This window comes from Lathyrus oleraceus, chromosome 5, assembly GCF_024323335.1.
Source record: "Lathyrus oleraceus cultivar Zhongwan6 chromosome 5, CAAS_Psat_ZW6_1.0, whole genome shotgun sequence".
NCBI lineage: Eukaryota > Viridiplantae > Streptophyta > Magnoliopsida > Fabales > Fabaceae > Lathyrus > Lathyrus oleraceus.
In genome coordinates, this window is record NC_066583.1 from 131,630,453 (window position 1) to 131,647,122 (window position 16,670).

Genomic DNA, 16,670 nt, shown 5'->3' on the forward strand with positions numbered 1-16,670 from the left:
AAACACAAACAAATATATACAATCACAAGATATGACTCAAATGAGCAAAGTGAAATTGACATAAACATAAATAAGTTATATGAAATGTAAATGGCAATGAATGATAAATGACTAAAATTTAAATTGCATGAAGTAAATGACTTGAAAGTAAAGAAATATTTAACAAGAGTTAGTCAAATGTTAGTCAAGTGGTAGTAGTGTTTTTTAATTGATTAAGTCATTCTTTGGAGAACACTCAACCGTTCATTCATAAGCATGAATCCTTAGACCAAGACATCTTCCATGAGAATGGCTCAAACTTGGATAATTTACAAGTATGCCATTAGATCCCGTGAAAGGAAAAAAGGTCAAGTCTCCACACAATGTCATGAAGAATGGGAGACTTACAAGTTCACTTACTAGAATGTTATGCCTTAAGGGTCAAATTTAGTTATATGTTAAGCAATCGTAATTCGACTTATGTAGAAGTCACAACTATCTGAGGCTAGGCAATAAAAATTTAGGTGTTAATGCATGTTAGAGATTTGGTATGAAGAACCAAACTCCTAAAACATACCACACACTAAAAGTAAAAAATCAAGAGGGAGGGACCTATCTCAGTCATACTTCTATTGATTCATCTGAAACAAGGTCATTGATGAACAATTAGCCTTTATACATTAGAGATTTCATTGGTCAAAAGATGGAATGGGGAAGAATAAGGATGAAGATGAAAAGGGAGGGGAATATAGAATCACAAATTGGTCATAGGAGGAATTTCACAAAATCAAAACCATCCATTCATTTTGGGAGATGAAATGTACATTTCATCAATCCCCTAAATTCAATGGTTTTTATCCAACAAAAGTCAAATCAACCTTGACCAAGGCCCAAACAGAAAGTCAAACATCACAAGACCATAAAAGTGTCTCAACAATATTTTTTTAAGCATTTAATCAATTAAAAACCACATTAAAATGAATTAAAATATATTTTAATTTGACCAAAACCTAAAATCCCTTCAAAACACCAAATAAACAGCCAAGTGATTTATCCTAGGTCAAACAAGGTCAAAGGACCTTAGACAAAAAAATTCACTATTTTTTAAAAGTCAGAAGTATTTTTAAACAATTAAAAATATGCAGAAAAACATTTAATTCGTGAAAAATATCAAAATTAATCCAAAAAATAAAGATTTTTGGTGAAAGTCCCATATTTTTTAGATTAAAAATTAAATTTCTATGAATTAAACAAAATAAATGGATTAAATGAAAAATCAAAAATTAAAAAGAAATTAGAAAAAAACAAGGGCCATCAAGTCTCACTCATTAATTGAGGTGGCAGATCTGATGGCCACGTGCGTGCTATCCATTGTGGACTCAAGTCAAATCAATGTGCGTGTGGTAATTCAAAGGAATGACTCAGATTAAAACATTCAAACATGATCAGATGGTCAGGAGGCGTGCCAACACACCGCCGGAGATAGGGCTCCGGTCATCTTCTCTGGTGAACCACACCAGACTGGTCCACCTTCATCTCAACGGAAAATGAAAAGCAAGGACACTATCTCAAATAAAAAATGCTCAGGAACTCGAATTTGGCCTCAATTTTCTCCAATTCCAAGTATATCAAAAGATACGGGGATTTGAATTTTGAGGACCATGAACTGAGTTGCTTCAATTTGACCTCGAAACAACTCAATCTTGTTGCCTACATTGGTAGGACTTCAGCCAACCAAAAATCAAAGAGAATGGTGAAGAATTGAGAGAGAATCTAAGAGAGAAAGTTTCTGAAAAATCACCTTCGAGGGAGCTTGAATCTTGCTTGATCTTGCTTCCAATTGGCCTTGGCTTAACTTCAGAAGCTTGCATTTAGTGCATTGGATTAGAGAATGGCTTGGATTCTTGGAGTTTCAACTTCAAAACAGAAGTGAAATTGAAATTTGATTTTCAATTGAAAACCTTCAAGTTTATCCTCTAATGGTGAGGGGTATGGTTACAGGATCAAAGCTTGGGCAAGGTGTCCCCAATTCTGAGCAGAAGGGGTTGTATTTATAGGCAATGCAATTGATTTCCACACACTTCCATCAAAATGCCAAAAATAGTAATTATCACTTGCATGGATGCATGGGCATATAATAGGCCCATCAAATGATGTCAAAAGATCCAAAATCAGTCATGAGCAATGCTGAAAGTGTGTCATGGAGTCATGCAATTGGAAATGAAAAGTGGTCATGAGATTCATCCAAATGGAACCTGGAAGAAAAGCCATGCGCAATTCATTCAATCCATGTCCAAATGAGGTGATAATGGACTTTTTGGAAATGTGAGATAAAGGGGAACAACTCTCATGTTGAACACGTTTCCATTTGAAACTTGTATCATGAAGAATTTTGAGGTGCAAGTTTGGAAAATCAAACATATTTGAAATTTTTCTAAGTTCCAAGTCAAATGTTCACTTCTTCCACCTTGAATAACTTTTGCTATGGGCTTCAAATGGAATAAGTTACTTCATAAAAGTTGTATCTCTTTCAAACCTCTTCAATTTAGTCACAAATTGGACCTTATTTGGATTTGGCATGAAAGAGTTATGCATTTTAGAAGTTGATAAAAATCTCTTGTTCAAAGGTAATGGCCCAAAATGACCGATAATGTTTCCTATTGGAACATGCCCTTGAAAGTTGAATTTGAGGTTTCTCAAGGAATAAAAGTTGGAGAAGGCATCTTAAAATTTATCATGGAACTTGGATGGCCTTCATATCATAAAAAATGAGCAAGTTATGGTCCTTGGAAGTTGCCCTCATAACTAGGGTTCAGACAAAATGACCTATAATCTTTTACCATAAAAAATGACTTCCCAAGAAAAACTAGATCTTGATATCAACATGAAATTTGTTTGGAATGCCATAAGGAATAACGTTTCTCTTGGAATTATTTTCATATGACAAAACTTGTAGGAGATAGGGTCTAGGGAACCCCAGTTGACTTTCTCTGGTCAACCATCTTGAGCCATCTCACAAACTTGAAGTTTTATTGATCCTTTGGACTCATGGAGGATCATATATGTATAATGTGATATAATATAAATTATCCCTTGAAATAATTTGATCAAATGATGAAGAAACTTGATGAGGAAGTCACACAAGATACCTAGATGAATTAGGCCTTCCAAGGGAAATATGCTTCAAACTCTTGATGAATTCTTGATCAAAATGACAAATTAAGATTATGGGGACCCATATATGATGTCTAGAATCAATGTGAACCATATCTTGATTGATCTCCTTGCATTGAAGGTCTCAAACCCTAGTTGTGAGCTTGACAAGGCCTTGGTGGATGCACACACTACCTGCAAAAGAAATAAAGTTATACATAGACATATTTTTTGTATTTTAGTTAGTAAACAAAGAAAAATAAAGTATATCACAATCAAAGGTGCTTGGTGATCTCTCCTAATGCAAACACAATGAATGAGGGGTAAAGAGGATGCCAAGGTGTGATCCCCAAAGCCAATGCATATAATGAGATAGCGTGAGGGATCTCAGGGTCAAAATTGAGGTCTTACAATGAGGACGGGAGTGTGCACTCGCACGTTTTTTCTATGTCGAAAGCCCCGCCCAAAACTCCTCCTACCCCTATGCGGTGAAAGAAGGCTCAAGCCAAGAAGACTCCGACGAAGGTGGCTACAAGGGCTTCCCCGATAATCAAAGACGATCTCGAGGAAGTTCTCACTCCTCGTAATTCAGAAAGGACTCCCACCGCTTCTCCACCTCCTGTGGATCTTCAGGTATTCGTCAACACTCCTCCCCGTCAACTATGGGCTTCTCTTCGTCGTGTGATCTAAGACTTCTATCTTTCAGGGACCCGTGGGCTCTTAGATTAAGGTTGAAACTATGGTCAGAGATAAGACCGGCCATCCTTCAGACGACGTTGTCTTGAGTCCACAACGGCAAGCTGAGTTTCAAAGTGCCTCACCAGCGGTTCCTCAAACTCATGTTTCTCCACCAACTCTCAATCTGCCGAACGTGGTTGACGAAAGTGCTTCGACTAGCATTGTAACTTCGAGAGAAATCAGGATCATCAAGCAAAGGAACCTCACTGAGGCCCTTAGGAAGTTACAACAAATCCACCGTTTGTCGAATGATGCGCCGCTCCCCTCTTCGACCGTCGTTGCTTCCTTAGAGCTACATGTTGAGGTTATTTTCATTCTTTAGCAACTGAAGGCGTCACTCTTCGATGGAGACTTTCTATGCGCTCTTGAAAAATAAGGAAAACTTACTCATGATATTTTTAAATTCCTCGACTCACTTGCCCTCCATGATCTTCCTGCCTCAATGGTCAAGTATTTTGTCAAGTTTGAGGCCTTCTTTACACAACTCGTCAAGGACCTTAACCTTTGACAAAATGCTGACCTTCAAATTAAGATGAAACTCAATGAGGCAAAGCTTGAATGAGACTCTATTGAGGCATGTGAATGAAAGCCCGACAAGTTTGAACACAAGAAGGAGGATCGTCTTCGTCAGCGGGGAGCCTTCGATCAATAGATCTCCGACTATCAAGCCTAGATAGCTGAACTTAATAAAAAGATTGATGAGTTAGAAGCGCAAAAAGCTTCTTTGGAGACGGTTGAGGGAATTCCTGCGCAAGAAGCAGTCGACAATGAGGCCCTAAAGGGGATATCCCATGGGGAAAGAGCCCTTGAGATCGAGGTCGACATAAAATACTTGCGTTGAAAGAAGGTCTCTCTAGACGATAAGATTAGTCATGAGATAACCTCGTTTGAGGACTTTAAGTCTAGATTCCCTATTTGATCTCTCCTTTGTTTTTTATCTCTCTTGTAAGGTATGTCGACCATGTTTTGTAATGCCCTTTTGGGCCACTTTAAAGAATCAATGAATCTTGTTATGTTTGGATTTGGATCTCTTGTAGCATAGTTTTATATTTCTTTAAATATTTATCATTTACTCTTAAGACCCTTTGATCCCCATCAACCTCTTTGATCTCATATGCATCGTTAGTGAATGTTCGGATTACCTCAAATGGTTCTCCCACTTCGGAGACTATTTACCTAGAGTTCGATCTCGACGATCTATAGGTAAGATTACTTTCCAAACATAATCATCGACAGTAAAGTTTTTTTCCCTCACCTTTATGTTGTATACTTTGGCCACACGTTCCTTCTGTCGTGCCAGCATTTCCACCGCAACCAATCTTTCTTCGTCCAAATCGACCAATTCGTCAAACATCATCTTCCAATTCTGTTCCGACTGGTGGTCGTTCTGGCGTTGTACTCTGACAGACTATAAGCAGATCTCTATTGGAAATATGGCATCGTGCCCAAACGTTAGTCGAAAAGGTGTCGAATTTGTTGCCTCTTTTGGGGACGTTCGACAGGCCCATAGGATTTGATCCAAAGTCTTGTGCCAATTCTTCAGTTTTTTGGAAACATGTTTTCTAATCAAACTTATTATCACTTTATTGGCCGCTTCGACTTGGCCATTTGCTTGTGTGTAGTAAGGTGTGGAGGTAACCAACCTGAAACCTGTTTCGCCAGTGAACTCTTACATCTTTTGTCCCACAAACACTGACCCTTGATCTGTGGTAATGGTCTCTGGGATGCCAAACCTATATGCAATATGTTTTTGGATGAATTCAATCATTGTCTTCTGATCCACCTTTACCAGAGGGACAACTTCGACCCACTTTGTGAAGTAGTCTATCCCCACTAGGATGAATTTTTGTTGCTTCGACGAGGCTGGTCGAATTTTTCCAATAACGTCTAATGCCCACCCCCTAAAAGGCCACGACTTGATGATCACATGCAACTCATTCGCTGGCATATGTTGAACACCTGCGTGTCTTTGGCATTCTTGGCATCCCTTGGTGAACTCGATTCAATCTTTCAACATACTGGGCCAATAAACCCCTTACTGAAACAACAACCACTTCATCTTATTGCTTGCTTGGTGGGTGCCACAGGCTCCACTATGTACCTCATATATGGCCAAATATGCTTCAGTATCTCCCAGGCATTTAAGTAGTACAGCTTCTGGTGTTTTCTTCAACAATTCATTTTCTGACAACACATATCTCAACGCTCTGTATTTGGTTTTCCTGTTAGTGCCTCCGACTAGGTTCTCTAAATATTCTACAATCGGTTTCCTCCAGTCTGTTGGGGATGATTTGTTGACAGTGAAAACTCCATGTTCCCAGGACTTCTTGAGTCCATAGGCTTCCTGACATTCTTTGTCTAGCCCTTCATTACGATTGTTATTCCTGTCGAGGATATCTTCTGTTAGTGGTGGTGTGTTTGATACCATCTTCTCTCGAACTTCAATCATATCTTGGAATTTCGACTTATATATCTTATATCCAGAATCGATTTGGTCCAGCTCGTTGGCTTCTTGGTTTTCGTTTCTCGGTACATGCCTTATGTCTGTAACCTCAAAGTGTTTTAATAGTTGCGTCGCAGTCACAAAATGCTTCAACAAACTTTCCTTGATGCACTTGTATTCGCGTGTGACGTGCTTGACTACCAACTCTGAGTCACCCCTTACCTCAATTCGGCTAGCTCCCAACCCTTTCAAGATTCGAAGACCAATTATTAAATCCCCGTACTCGGCTTCATTGTTGGAACATTTTTCGCTGATCTTGTACTTAATTTTCGTTGGGCCATCCTGTGGGGATAATATCAATACCCCGACTCCCGTTCCATCTTTGTGACTCGACCCATCAAAATACAAATGCCATGGTTTGGTGTCAACCACAGTTAGAGATGATTCGACCATGGCATGATCCACTATAAAATCTACCACGGGTTGGCCTTTAATAGCCTTTAAAGGTTTAAACGTCAGAGAAAACTCTGTTAATGCCAGTGCCCGTTTTCCAATTCTACTAAGAAGAATAGGTTTAGACAACATATGTTTAATAATATCGTAATGAGACGAAACATAAACTAGTTTTATATATTGCTTTAATTTCATACAGGCAAAGTACATACATATGCACAATTTCTCTATAAGACTGTACCTAGTTTCAGCATCTGCCAATACTCTACTGAGGTAATATATGGGTCTTTCGACACCACTAATATCCCCTTGGGCCAACATACTCCCTATAGTCGTATCTGATGCAACAACATATAAACTCATATTTTTCTTCCTACTAGGAGGTAACAAAATATGAGGCTTGGTATGGTAACCCTTGATTGCATCGAAATCCTCTTGTTGCTCTAGGCCCCAGTACAAATCAATTTCCCTCTTAATTTTGAGCAGTGGCAAAAATACCTTTGTTTTACCACTTAGATTCGATATGAACCTTCTTAAGAAGTTTATCTTCCCCAACAAAGATTGGAGCTGCTTCTTTGTCGATGGGCTTTTGAGGTTTAAGATCGCCTTTGTCTTGTTCTCATTGATCTTGATGCCTCGTTTGTGTACCACAAACCCCAGAAAGTCGCCTGCATGCATACCAAAAGCACACTTTAATAGATTCATCTTAAATCCATGTTTCCTCATTCTATCAAATGAGCATCGAAGGTGATCCAGGTGCTCTCCCCGTGATGACGATTTTATCACAATGTCGTCAATATACACCTGCATAAAATTTTCAATGAAGTCATGAAATATGGCATTCATAGCCCTTTGGTAGGTTTCCCCTTCATTTTTTTAAACCAAACAAAATCACGACCCACTCGTATGTCCCTAGAGCTCCAGGGCATTGAAACGTTGTCTTGGGGACATCTTCTTCGACAATAAGAATTTGATTGTAGCCAGAGTCTCCATCAAGCATGCTTAGGTATTCAAAACATGCGGCCTAATCGACCAACATTTCTTCCACAGGCATCGAGTACTCATCCTTTGGCGTGACATTATTTAGATCTCTAAAATCTATACAAATTCTAAGAGTTCGGTTTTTCTTGATGACGGAAACTATGTTGGCCAACCATTTGACGTACCTCACCGTTCTGATGAAACGACTTATGAGGAGTCTTTCGATCTCCTGCTTGATTTTCAAGGTGACGTCTGGAGCAAATCATCGAGGGTGTTGCTTCACTAGATTTTTCCCATGTTGGATAGGCAGTCGATGCTCCACCACGCTTCGATTTAAACCCGACATTTCATTATAATCTCAGGCAAAAAAGTCTTTGTATTCATTCAATACCTCAACCAGATCGATCTCTTCAAAGGGATCTTGTGCTTGCATCTTCTGGGACTCATTTAATGGATACTTTTCGAACCCCAAAGGCTCGTTGTCATACATACAATCAAGCCTCCAGCTTTCTAAAGCTATTGTTTGGTCTTGTCGACCACTTTCTAAACCTTCGGCCTCGTAGGCTAAATCCTGAAGTCTCTCTTTTTTCAGAATTGACCTCCTCTTGTTTTCAGCCAAATAGGCCAAAATTCGAGCTAAGCTTTCTGACTCAGCAGTCATCCTCATCGATTGCAGGGCACCCCGTAGGTGGAATTTTCGTCTCTGATTTTATGTCTTCCTCGTTATCTCATATGAAACCATGATCAGGGTCTAAGTTTAGAACTCGACCAATTTTGGCGGAGGTATAGGAGCCTGATTCGTCATCACATGGCGTTATATTCACCAAGTGTTGGTCGAAAGACCTCTTGGAACCCCTATCATTGACCCGATAATATCTTTGGTCGACCTCAATATTTTCTATGATATCGTCCTTTCTCCAGATTATAAGTCTCTAGTGAACCGTCAATGGTACAACCCTTATCCCATGGATCCATTCTTGACCCAAGAGTAGATTGAAATTGGCTTTGGAGTCTATTACCATGAATAGTGTTGAACGTGTTATTGTGTCCACAGCGAGATCTACTTGGACAACCCCCATTATATTGCTGGCTTTCCCCTCATAGTTTGATAGGACCATGTTGTGTTGTCGAAGGTCTTCGTCACCCTTTCCCATTTTCTTAAATAGAGTATAGGGTATCAAATTGACTGCAGCTCCTCCGTCGATAAAGACCTTGTTCACCGCCATTCCATCGACCTTTGCTCTGATGAACAATGGCTTTAGATGATACATCATCCCTGGGATGGGTATTTCAAACATAGCTTTTTGTTCTTCCACCACGTCGCTATTCATGACATAGTAGCATATAGGTTTTCCTCCATCTGTCTCATCTGGAACAAAATCTCCCTCTGTTTCAGAGGCTTCAGATACCATGTCGTATTCAGCTGGAAACATCGATACAATGCCACAGTTTACAACGAAATCATCACCATAAATGTCATCATTGTTTTCGGCGTACATGTCTTTATCGAACTCCTCATCAGATGGTGGGAGTATTCAGGCTCCCCTTCCTCTGGTTGGGGGGAATACCTGAGCTCTTCTTCCTTCGATTCTCCCCCGCTTCGTGGCTGCTTCTCGACCTCTAACGAACATTCCACATTCTGAGTGGCTATTACTGCCTTATTTCCCGTTAAGTCGACGGTCATGGCCATTGTCTGATTGGCCACCATTTTTCCTGGTCCTATGACCTTTGGAATCTGTTTCTTTTGTCCAGCAGTTTCCGAAGGTTTCAACTGGGGAGTGGTAACATCCTTCCCATCTTTTTCGTTTCGTTGGCAGCGTCTCCACTATGTCCTAGTCATCAGATTCTTTCCTTTGTAGTTAGGAGATATTGTATAACCCCTTTTCTTCTCTGGAGATGTTGTTTCTTTCTCTAACACTCTCCATTTTGGCTTTTCCCCCCTTTTGGCTGACAGACTCTATCCACTTTTCCTGTGGAACATCAGTCGGAGGAATGAAGGTCTTTGTTCGAGACCATTGAAACTACCTTCTATAATCTTCGTTCCGTCGACATTCCCGATGCTTGTCGAACACAAACCTTTGGAAAACAAGTTTCTCCTCTTTCATAACCTTGTTGTTTGCCTCCAATGTCCTGGCGGTTTTCTCGTCGAACACCGCACTGCACTTTTGGCATAACCGAGCCTTTTACCCATTCTCTTTGCACTTCTCTTGGAATTCAGAGAAACTTTCTCCTAGTTGGGGATAGGACGACTCAACCTTCCTTTCGACCTTATTTCCGAAACCCTCAGTAGTTTCTACCATCAGCACTTCAAAAGACTCAGTTAAGGCAGTTTCTTCGATACCCTCTATGAGACCATCAGTAGCCTCAAAATATCCAGCTAAGGAAGTTGGTTTGAGACCCTCTATGAGACCATCAGTAGCCTCAACCTCATGCATTCGAGAGGCTCCATAATAAAGCTTCTTCCACCTTCAGGGGGTCAGAGTCCACCTACATTTTTGGTCCTTTGCCAAACTAGAGCCTTCCTTCTTTTAGAGCTTTTTGCACCAAATCCCTCAAAAGAACACATTGGTGAGTTTTGCGACCAAGGAAATTGTGAAATTTATAGAATCCCCTTTTTTTATTTTTTTCTAGGGGGATCTTTTAAACCCTGAGGGACCATAATCTGACCATCTTTTACTAACAGATCAAAGATTTCGTCGCATTTAGACACGTCGAAAGTATATGTCTTAGCTACGTATTTGTCTGTTTTTTCTAGTTCGACGGGGTTTCTACCATTCGAGGGTTTTAAAACCTTACACACATACGGAGGCCCGGGCTTAAGTTCTACCATGTTAACCTTGCTTCTGTCGATTATATTTTCGTCGTCGGAAGAAACTCCTTTGACTGCAATATAGGAAACTTTTTCCTTCTTATGATATCGACCCACCTTGGACTTCTCAACTTTCAAGCGTTCGATACGTCGAACTCTGTCGGCCAGTTGGGCCATATATCTAAGATATTGAGTATCCAGCTTTTTCCTTATAAAGTAATCTAAACCCCCAGCCTCCATCTCGACTAATTCGTGCTCAGGGACTTGAGTAAAGTATCATGCTTTCAACAGTCTAAACCTGTCTAGGTACTGATCAACTGATTCAGCAACCTCCCGCTTAATGCTAGCTAGTTCTTCGAAGCTAATCTTCGATTGCCCCATGTAAAATTGTTCATGGAACAATCTCTCAATTGTGTTCGTGTTTGGATCGACTATAGAGGTAGTGTTGTGAACCACGTAAATGTGTTCTTTGTAAGAGAACTTGGGAAGTATTTTAACTTCAAATCCTCATTGTTGGCTATGTCTCCAGCCTCGGTCTGGCAATTGGCCACGTGTTTGATGGTGGACTCCTCAGTATCCCCAGCGAACTTGGTAAATTTCGGTACTTTCCACCCCTTGGGCAATTCTATCTGTAAGACAAAATCTGGTAGAGGTGAAGAGTAATTCGGCCGCTTTACGCATGGACCTATTCTATTTCGCACTATGATCCGTTTGACGATGGCTTATACGTTTTGTTCCCTCATGGCTACTTTGTGTCGAACTTGTCTAACCACCTCGTCAGAATCCTGGGTACGATTAACCATTACCACGGGGGGGCTTCGTGCCATCCTTGGGATCTGTTCAAATTCCTAATATTCTTGTTTGATAGTATCATCTGTCATTTCCTCTTGTCGAACCAGTGTTTCCGGTCGAGGAGGAGGCGTAGGGTTCCGGCGGACCGGAGCCCTTGGGGCTCCCAAAAAGTCCCCTATCCTTGTCATTTCGGTTGCCAATTGTTGGTAACTCTATGTCGAATCTTGGATCAACGGCCTCAATATGGTACCCATTTGATGAGTTATCATCTGTACCATTTCATGAGTACTCTCATCTATTTGTTGTCTCATGATGATGATAAAACTTGACGTAAAAGTTAGGACTGACTGAGAGTAAGTCCGAAACCTGGTGGTCCACCAAATGGGGTTGCCAAAGGTCCAAGCCATTGGTAACGGGGGAGTGGAGATGATGAGGTGTTGCTGTAAGTCGAACTGAGGTTATGTATACTTACCATAAACTTAACCGGCATTCCCAATGTTCAGTGCATGGGGACCGCGAAAGTGGGCATATGTTGCCCAACAATTACCATGGTAGTTGGGGTCGGCGTTTATGGGAGACACGGTGTCATAATTGACCCTACAAACACTGTTGAAATCGTCGACGCCACGCTAGAGCGCAATCGTATACACCTAACACTATCGAGGTCCCACCGGGTGTGCCAATTTGTTGTTTCGTCAATAATCTCTAGCCTTCCTAGAGAGGGTTACTTGCAGGACCGGCTACAAAGTCCTGGACTTAGTGTTTGAGCGTATGGTGTTTTGGTAAGCAATGTCTTTGAAAGGTTTAAAAAGCGTAAATGTAACTCGTGGTGAGTTAGGAATGTGGTAAAAATTAAGACAAACAGGAATGCATGGGAAGTAAAGAAAGAAATCAAAGGTAAATTTGGTAAGATTAAATGATTTATAAATGTAAATGGAGGCAAAAGTACATTTTTGTAGGGATATGACTCTTTTCTCGTTAACGCTTTGGTACTTTAAGTTTTACTCCTACTGCAAATACTAAAAATTCCACCTCTTAAAATCTCCCCTAACACTTGTTTAAATAATACTCAAAAGTAACCGTCCGGGGGGGGGGGGTACAAAACTATCTCGTGATGACACGTGTCGGTCCATTTCCCCCATGTTGGTAGATAAGTACACATGTTCTTTGATTGCCCACGACCGCCTTCACCATTCAAGTATTTCGACTTCGACCAAAACCTATAGATGTTCAAAAGCTTTTAAGCACTCTTCGTCGAATACGAATTCAGCGTCTTTCATTAATAAGCTCGTTAGTGGTTTAGTTATTTTAGAGAAATCCTTAATGAATCGCCGGTAGAAACGGCGCGTCCTAATAAACTGCAAATTTCTCTAACGGTTTTTGGAGGTTGAAGATGTTCTATAATTTTGATTTTTGCTTTATCCACTTCAATTCCTCGATTGGACACGACATGCCCAAGTACAATTCCTTGTCGGACCATGAAATGCCATTTTTCCCAATTTAATACGAGATCGACCTTAACGCATCTCTCAAGTACCATTTCTAGGTTCGAAAGACATCCTTCAAAGTTTTGCCCATAAACAGAGAAGTCATCCATAAACACTTCCATCATGTCGTCTATAAAATCAACAAATATTAATATCATCCATCTCTGAAATGTTGCAGGGGCATTACACAGTCCAAATGACATTCGTCGATAGGAAAATGTACCATAAGGGCATGTGAAAGTAGTCTTTTCTTGGTCATCAGGATGGATAGGAATTTGAAAAAATCCTGAGTATCCGTCTAAATAGTAGAAGTGAGAATGTTTAGCCAGTCGTTCAAGCATTTGATTAATGAAAGGTAATGGAAAGTGATCTTTACGAGTGGCTTTATTTAGTTTTCTATAGTCTATGCACATTCTCCATCCAGTTTGATTTCTTTTTGCAACGGTTTCTCCCTTCTCAGTACTAAGCACGGTAACACCTCCCTTCTTTGGAACGACATGTATCGAGCTGACCCAGTTATTGTCGGATATCGGGTATATGATTCCTGCTTCTAATAGATTTTGTACCTCCTTTTTTACTACATCACTCAAGATGGGATTTACTCTTCTCTGATGCTCTCTAGAGGTTTTACAATCCTCCTCTAGCATAATGTGATGCATACATATAAATGGCCTTATTCCCTTTAGGTCGAAGATGTTATAGCCTAGAGCTGTTGGATATTTGCTTAAGACATGGAGTAATTTTTCGGTTTCTATCTGTCCTAAGTCAGCGTTGACTATAACTGGTCTTTCAAGCTCGGTATCTAGGAATCCATACCTTAGATCTTTGGGTAGTTTTTATGTTCTAATGAAGGTTTCTCAGGGCATGGTATTGGATATTGGGTTAGTGCTAGACATTCTCTTAGACTGTCATCTGCGCATATGTCACGGCAATTATCGTCTTCGAATATAGGAGGTGTTGGAATCTTCAGTACTTCAGTATACTTAAATGGTTACTTCTCCATCTCTCTCACACATTCGTCAATGACGTTTAAGAAACAAAATGACTCGTCTATAATCGGTGCTTATAGGAATTTAGCTAAGAGAAATTCAACTTTTTCTTCTTTGACTTCGAATGTCAGCCTTCCTCTCTTCACATCTATGATGGCTCCGGCTGTGGCTAAAAAGGGTCTTCCTAAAATAATAGGGATGTGGGAATCCTCCTTTATATCCATTATCACAAAGTCGGTAGGAATATAGATTTATCCTATATGAACGGGAACGTTCTCTAGCATACCTACGGGAAATTTAACGGAACGATCAGCTAGTTATAGAGACATCTTTGTTAGTCTTAATTCTCCCAAATTGAGTTTTTCGCATGTGGATAAGGGCATTAAACTAACATTGGCTCCTAAATTTCATAGAGCTTTGTCTATGATAAACTTTCCGATTACACATGGTATGGAAACACTACCAGGGTCTTTCAGTTTAGGAGGCATGTTATTTTAAATGATAGCGCTGGATTCTGCAGTAAGCATAACGATTTCATCACCCTCAAGCTTTTTCTTGTTTGATAGAATCTCTTTAAGGAATTTAACATATGAATGCATTTGAGTAATGGCTTCTGTGAATGGTATGGTTATGTTAAGCTCTTCAAAAGTTCCACGAATTTCTTGAATTGTCCTTCATTTTTGGATTTAACAAGTCTTTAGGGATAAGGTACAGGTGGTTTGTATGGTGGCGGAGGCACCTAAGGTAGTTCTTTATCTTTTGCCTCTCCACTTTCTTCTTTCTTTCCATCATTAGTTGGTTTGTTTACTTTCTCGGATCCTTTACCATAATTTTGATACATGGTTGGATTTTGAACTCTTGGGTCAACTGGTTCATCTAGTTTTGTCCCACTCCGAAGTGTGATAGCGTTAGCATGGCCTTTTGGTTTTGGTTGAGGTTGACCAGGAAATGCTCCACCTGGGGCTGCTATTGTGGCTTGTTGTTAGGCTACTTGGAAGATATGGGTTTCGAACATTTTGTTATGGGTAGCCATAGCATCAAACTTGTTTGACAATTGTTTCATCATTTCACTCGTATGAGCATTTTGATTTGCAAATTCTTTATTTTATTGAGCTTGGGTATTTATATTTTTTTCCATCATGATCTCCATATTTGACTTTCTAGGTGTTGGTGGAGTAACAAGGGCTCCTTTCTGATAGCCAGGTGGAATAACAGGTGTTGGGTTTGGTGGAAACAAAGTATTGTTACTTTTATAGGAAAAGTTAGGATGGTTCCTCCAACCAGGATTGTAAGTGTTTGAATATGGGTTTTCTTGGGCATAATTTACTTGGTCGTTGGGAACACCATCCAATAACTGACAATCAGCATTATGTGCCCAGAGGATCCACATAATTCACAGTTTGGTGTTATAGCATCTACGGTAGCTGCTGGTGTTATGTCCAAGCTTTCAATCTTTTGAGTAAGCGCATCAACTTTAGCATTGACGCGGTCTATGCCATTGACTTCATACATTTCGCTTTTTGGAGTTGATTTTTCTACAACAACATGTTCTCCTCCCTATTGGAAATGATTTTGAGCCATGTTCTCTTTGAGTTCATAAGCTTCGTCATAAGGTTTGTCCATTAGAGCACCGCCATCGGCAACGCTTAAATTCATCTTAGTGTTATATAGTAGACCATTATAGAAAGTATGGATAATCAGCCATTCTTCAAGTCCATGGTGTGGAAAAAGTCACAACATGTCCTTGTATCTTTCCCATGCATCGAAAAGAGATTCATTGTCTTTTTTCTTAAATCTGTTGATTTGAGCTCTTAGCATAACTGTTTTGCTTGGTGGAAAATATCGGGCTAAGAAGAATTTATTCAACTTGTCCCATGTGGTTACTAAGTTTGAAGGTAGATACTGGAGCCAAGCTCTATCTCTATCTCTTAAGGAAAAAGGGAAAATACACAGTCTAATCGCTTCTTGACTGACACCTTTTTCTTTCATTGTGTCTGCGTACTGCATAAACACTGACAAATGTAAATCGGGGTCGTTTGTAGGACTACCTGAAAATTGGTTTTGTTGAACGACTGATAATAATGAAGGTTTCAACTCGAAATCGTTTTGATTGATGATAGGGAAACAATGTTGTTATGCGGTTTTACTTGTGATGGAAGAGAATAATACTTCAACGAACAGTTTTGTAGTCTTTTGTCCATAGCTTGTTCTGGTTCTGAAATTGGGATAATAGGATATGGAAGATCGTATTTAATACTAAATCTATTGATTCGGCGTCTTAAGTTAATATAACGGTCGTTATCGTTAATTGGTTGCTCTAACTCCTTGCTCTGAGAGCGAGTGCCTGGCATACAATCGACAAAGAAAAAGAAAGAAAATTTGTTGCCTTAGTCTATACTGCACAACAAAGGAATCACAATATTGACTAAATTAGTCCTCGACAACGATGCCAAAAACTTGATCGTGATGGGCGTGTCTGTCGGATTATGACTGCAAGTGCATAACCTATCGTGTAGTTTTTAAAGATTATCGAACCCACAGAGACTAATGGTCAAGCTAATGTTATCTATTGTTGCAGTGCAAATCTAAGGCTAAAGATTATAAGGGTAGGAATGGAAATGAGAATACTAATTTCTTACGATTTAAAAGTTATGATAGCAAATGAGTCCAGAATATGGATTCTGCATACCTAAGGGATTAGGTATAGTTGGGCACTAATATTGCATTATGTAGAAAATACCGACTTAAAGGTCCCATCTCACACTCTCGCGCTATTGACAAAGATCACACCTTATAACCCCAAGAATTTTCTCTCGCTAGCCCGTTCTAATTATAAGGTGTATTTT

General features: G+C 39.9%; 1 protein-coding gene and 1 non-coding gene across 2 annotated transcripts; one reads left to right on the forward strand and one right to left on the reverse strand.

Annotated features, from left to right (window-relative positions):
* Nucleotides 1-4,436: 4,436 nt before the first annotated feature.
* On the reverse strand, nt 4,437-8,414 carry LOC127079231 (uncharacterized). The gene is made up of 4 exons (XM_051019640.1): nt 8,139-8,414; nt 7,008-7,570; nt 5,972-6,869; nt 4,437-4,547 (listed from the first exon to the last, which is right to left on the reverse strand). Exons 1-4 carry the CDS (start codon nt 8,412-8,414, stop codon nt 4,437-4,439), a joined length of 1,848 nt encoding a protein of 615 aa, XP_050875597.1.
* A 7,121-nt stretch (nt 8,415-15,535) lies between these two features.
* Nucleotides 15,536-15,642, forward strand: LOC127089750 (small nucleolar RNA R71). The gene has a single exon (XR_007791305.1). It is a non-coding gene; the product is annotated as a small nucleolar RNA R71 (small nucleolar RNA).
* Nucleotides 15,643-16,670: the final 1,028 nt, after the last annotated feature.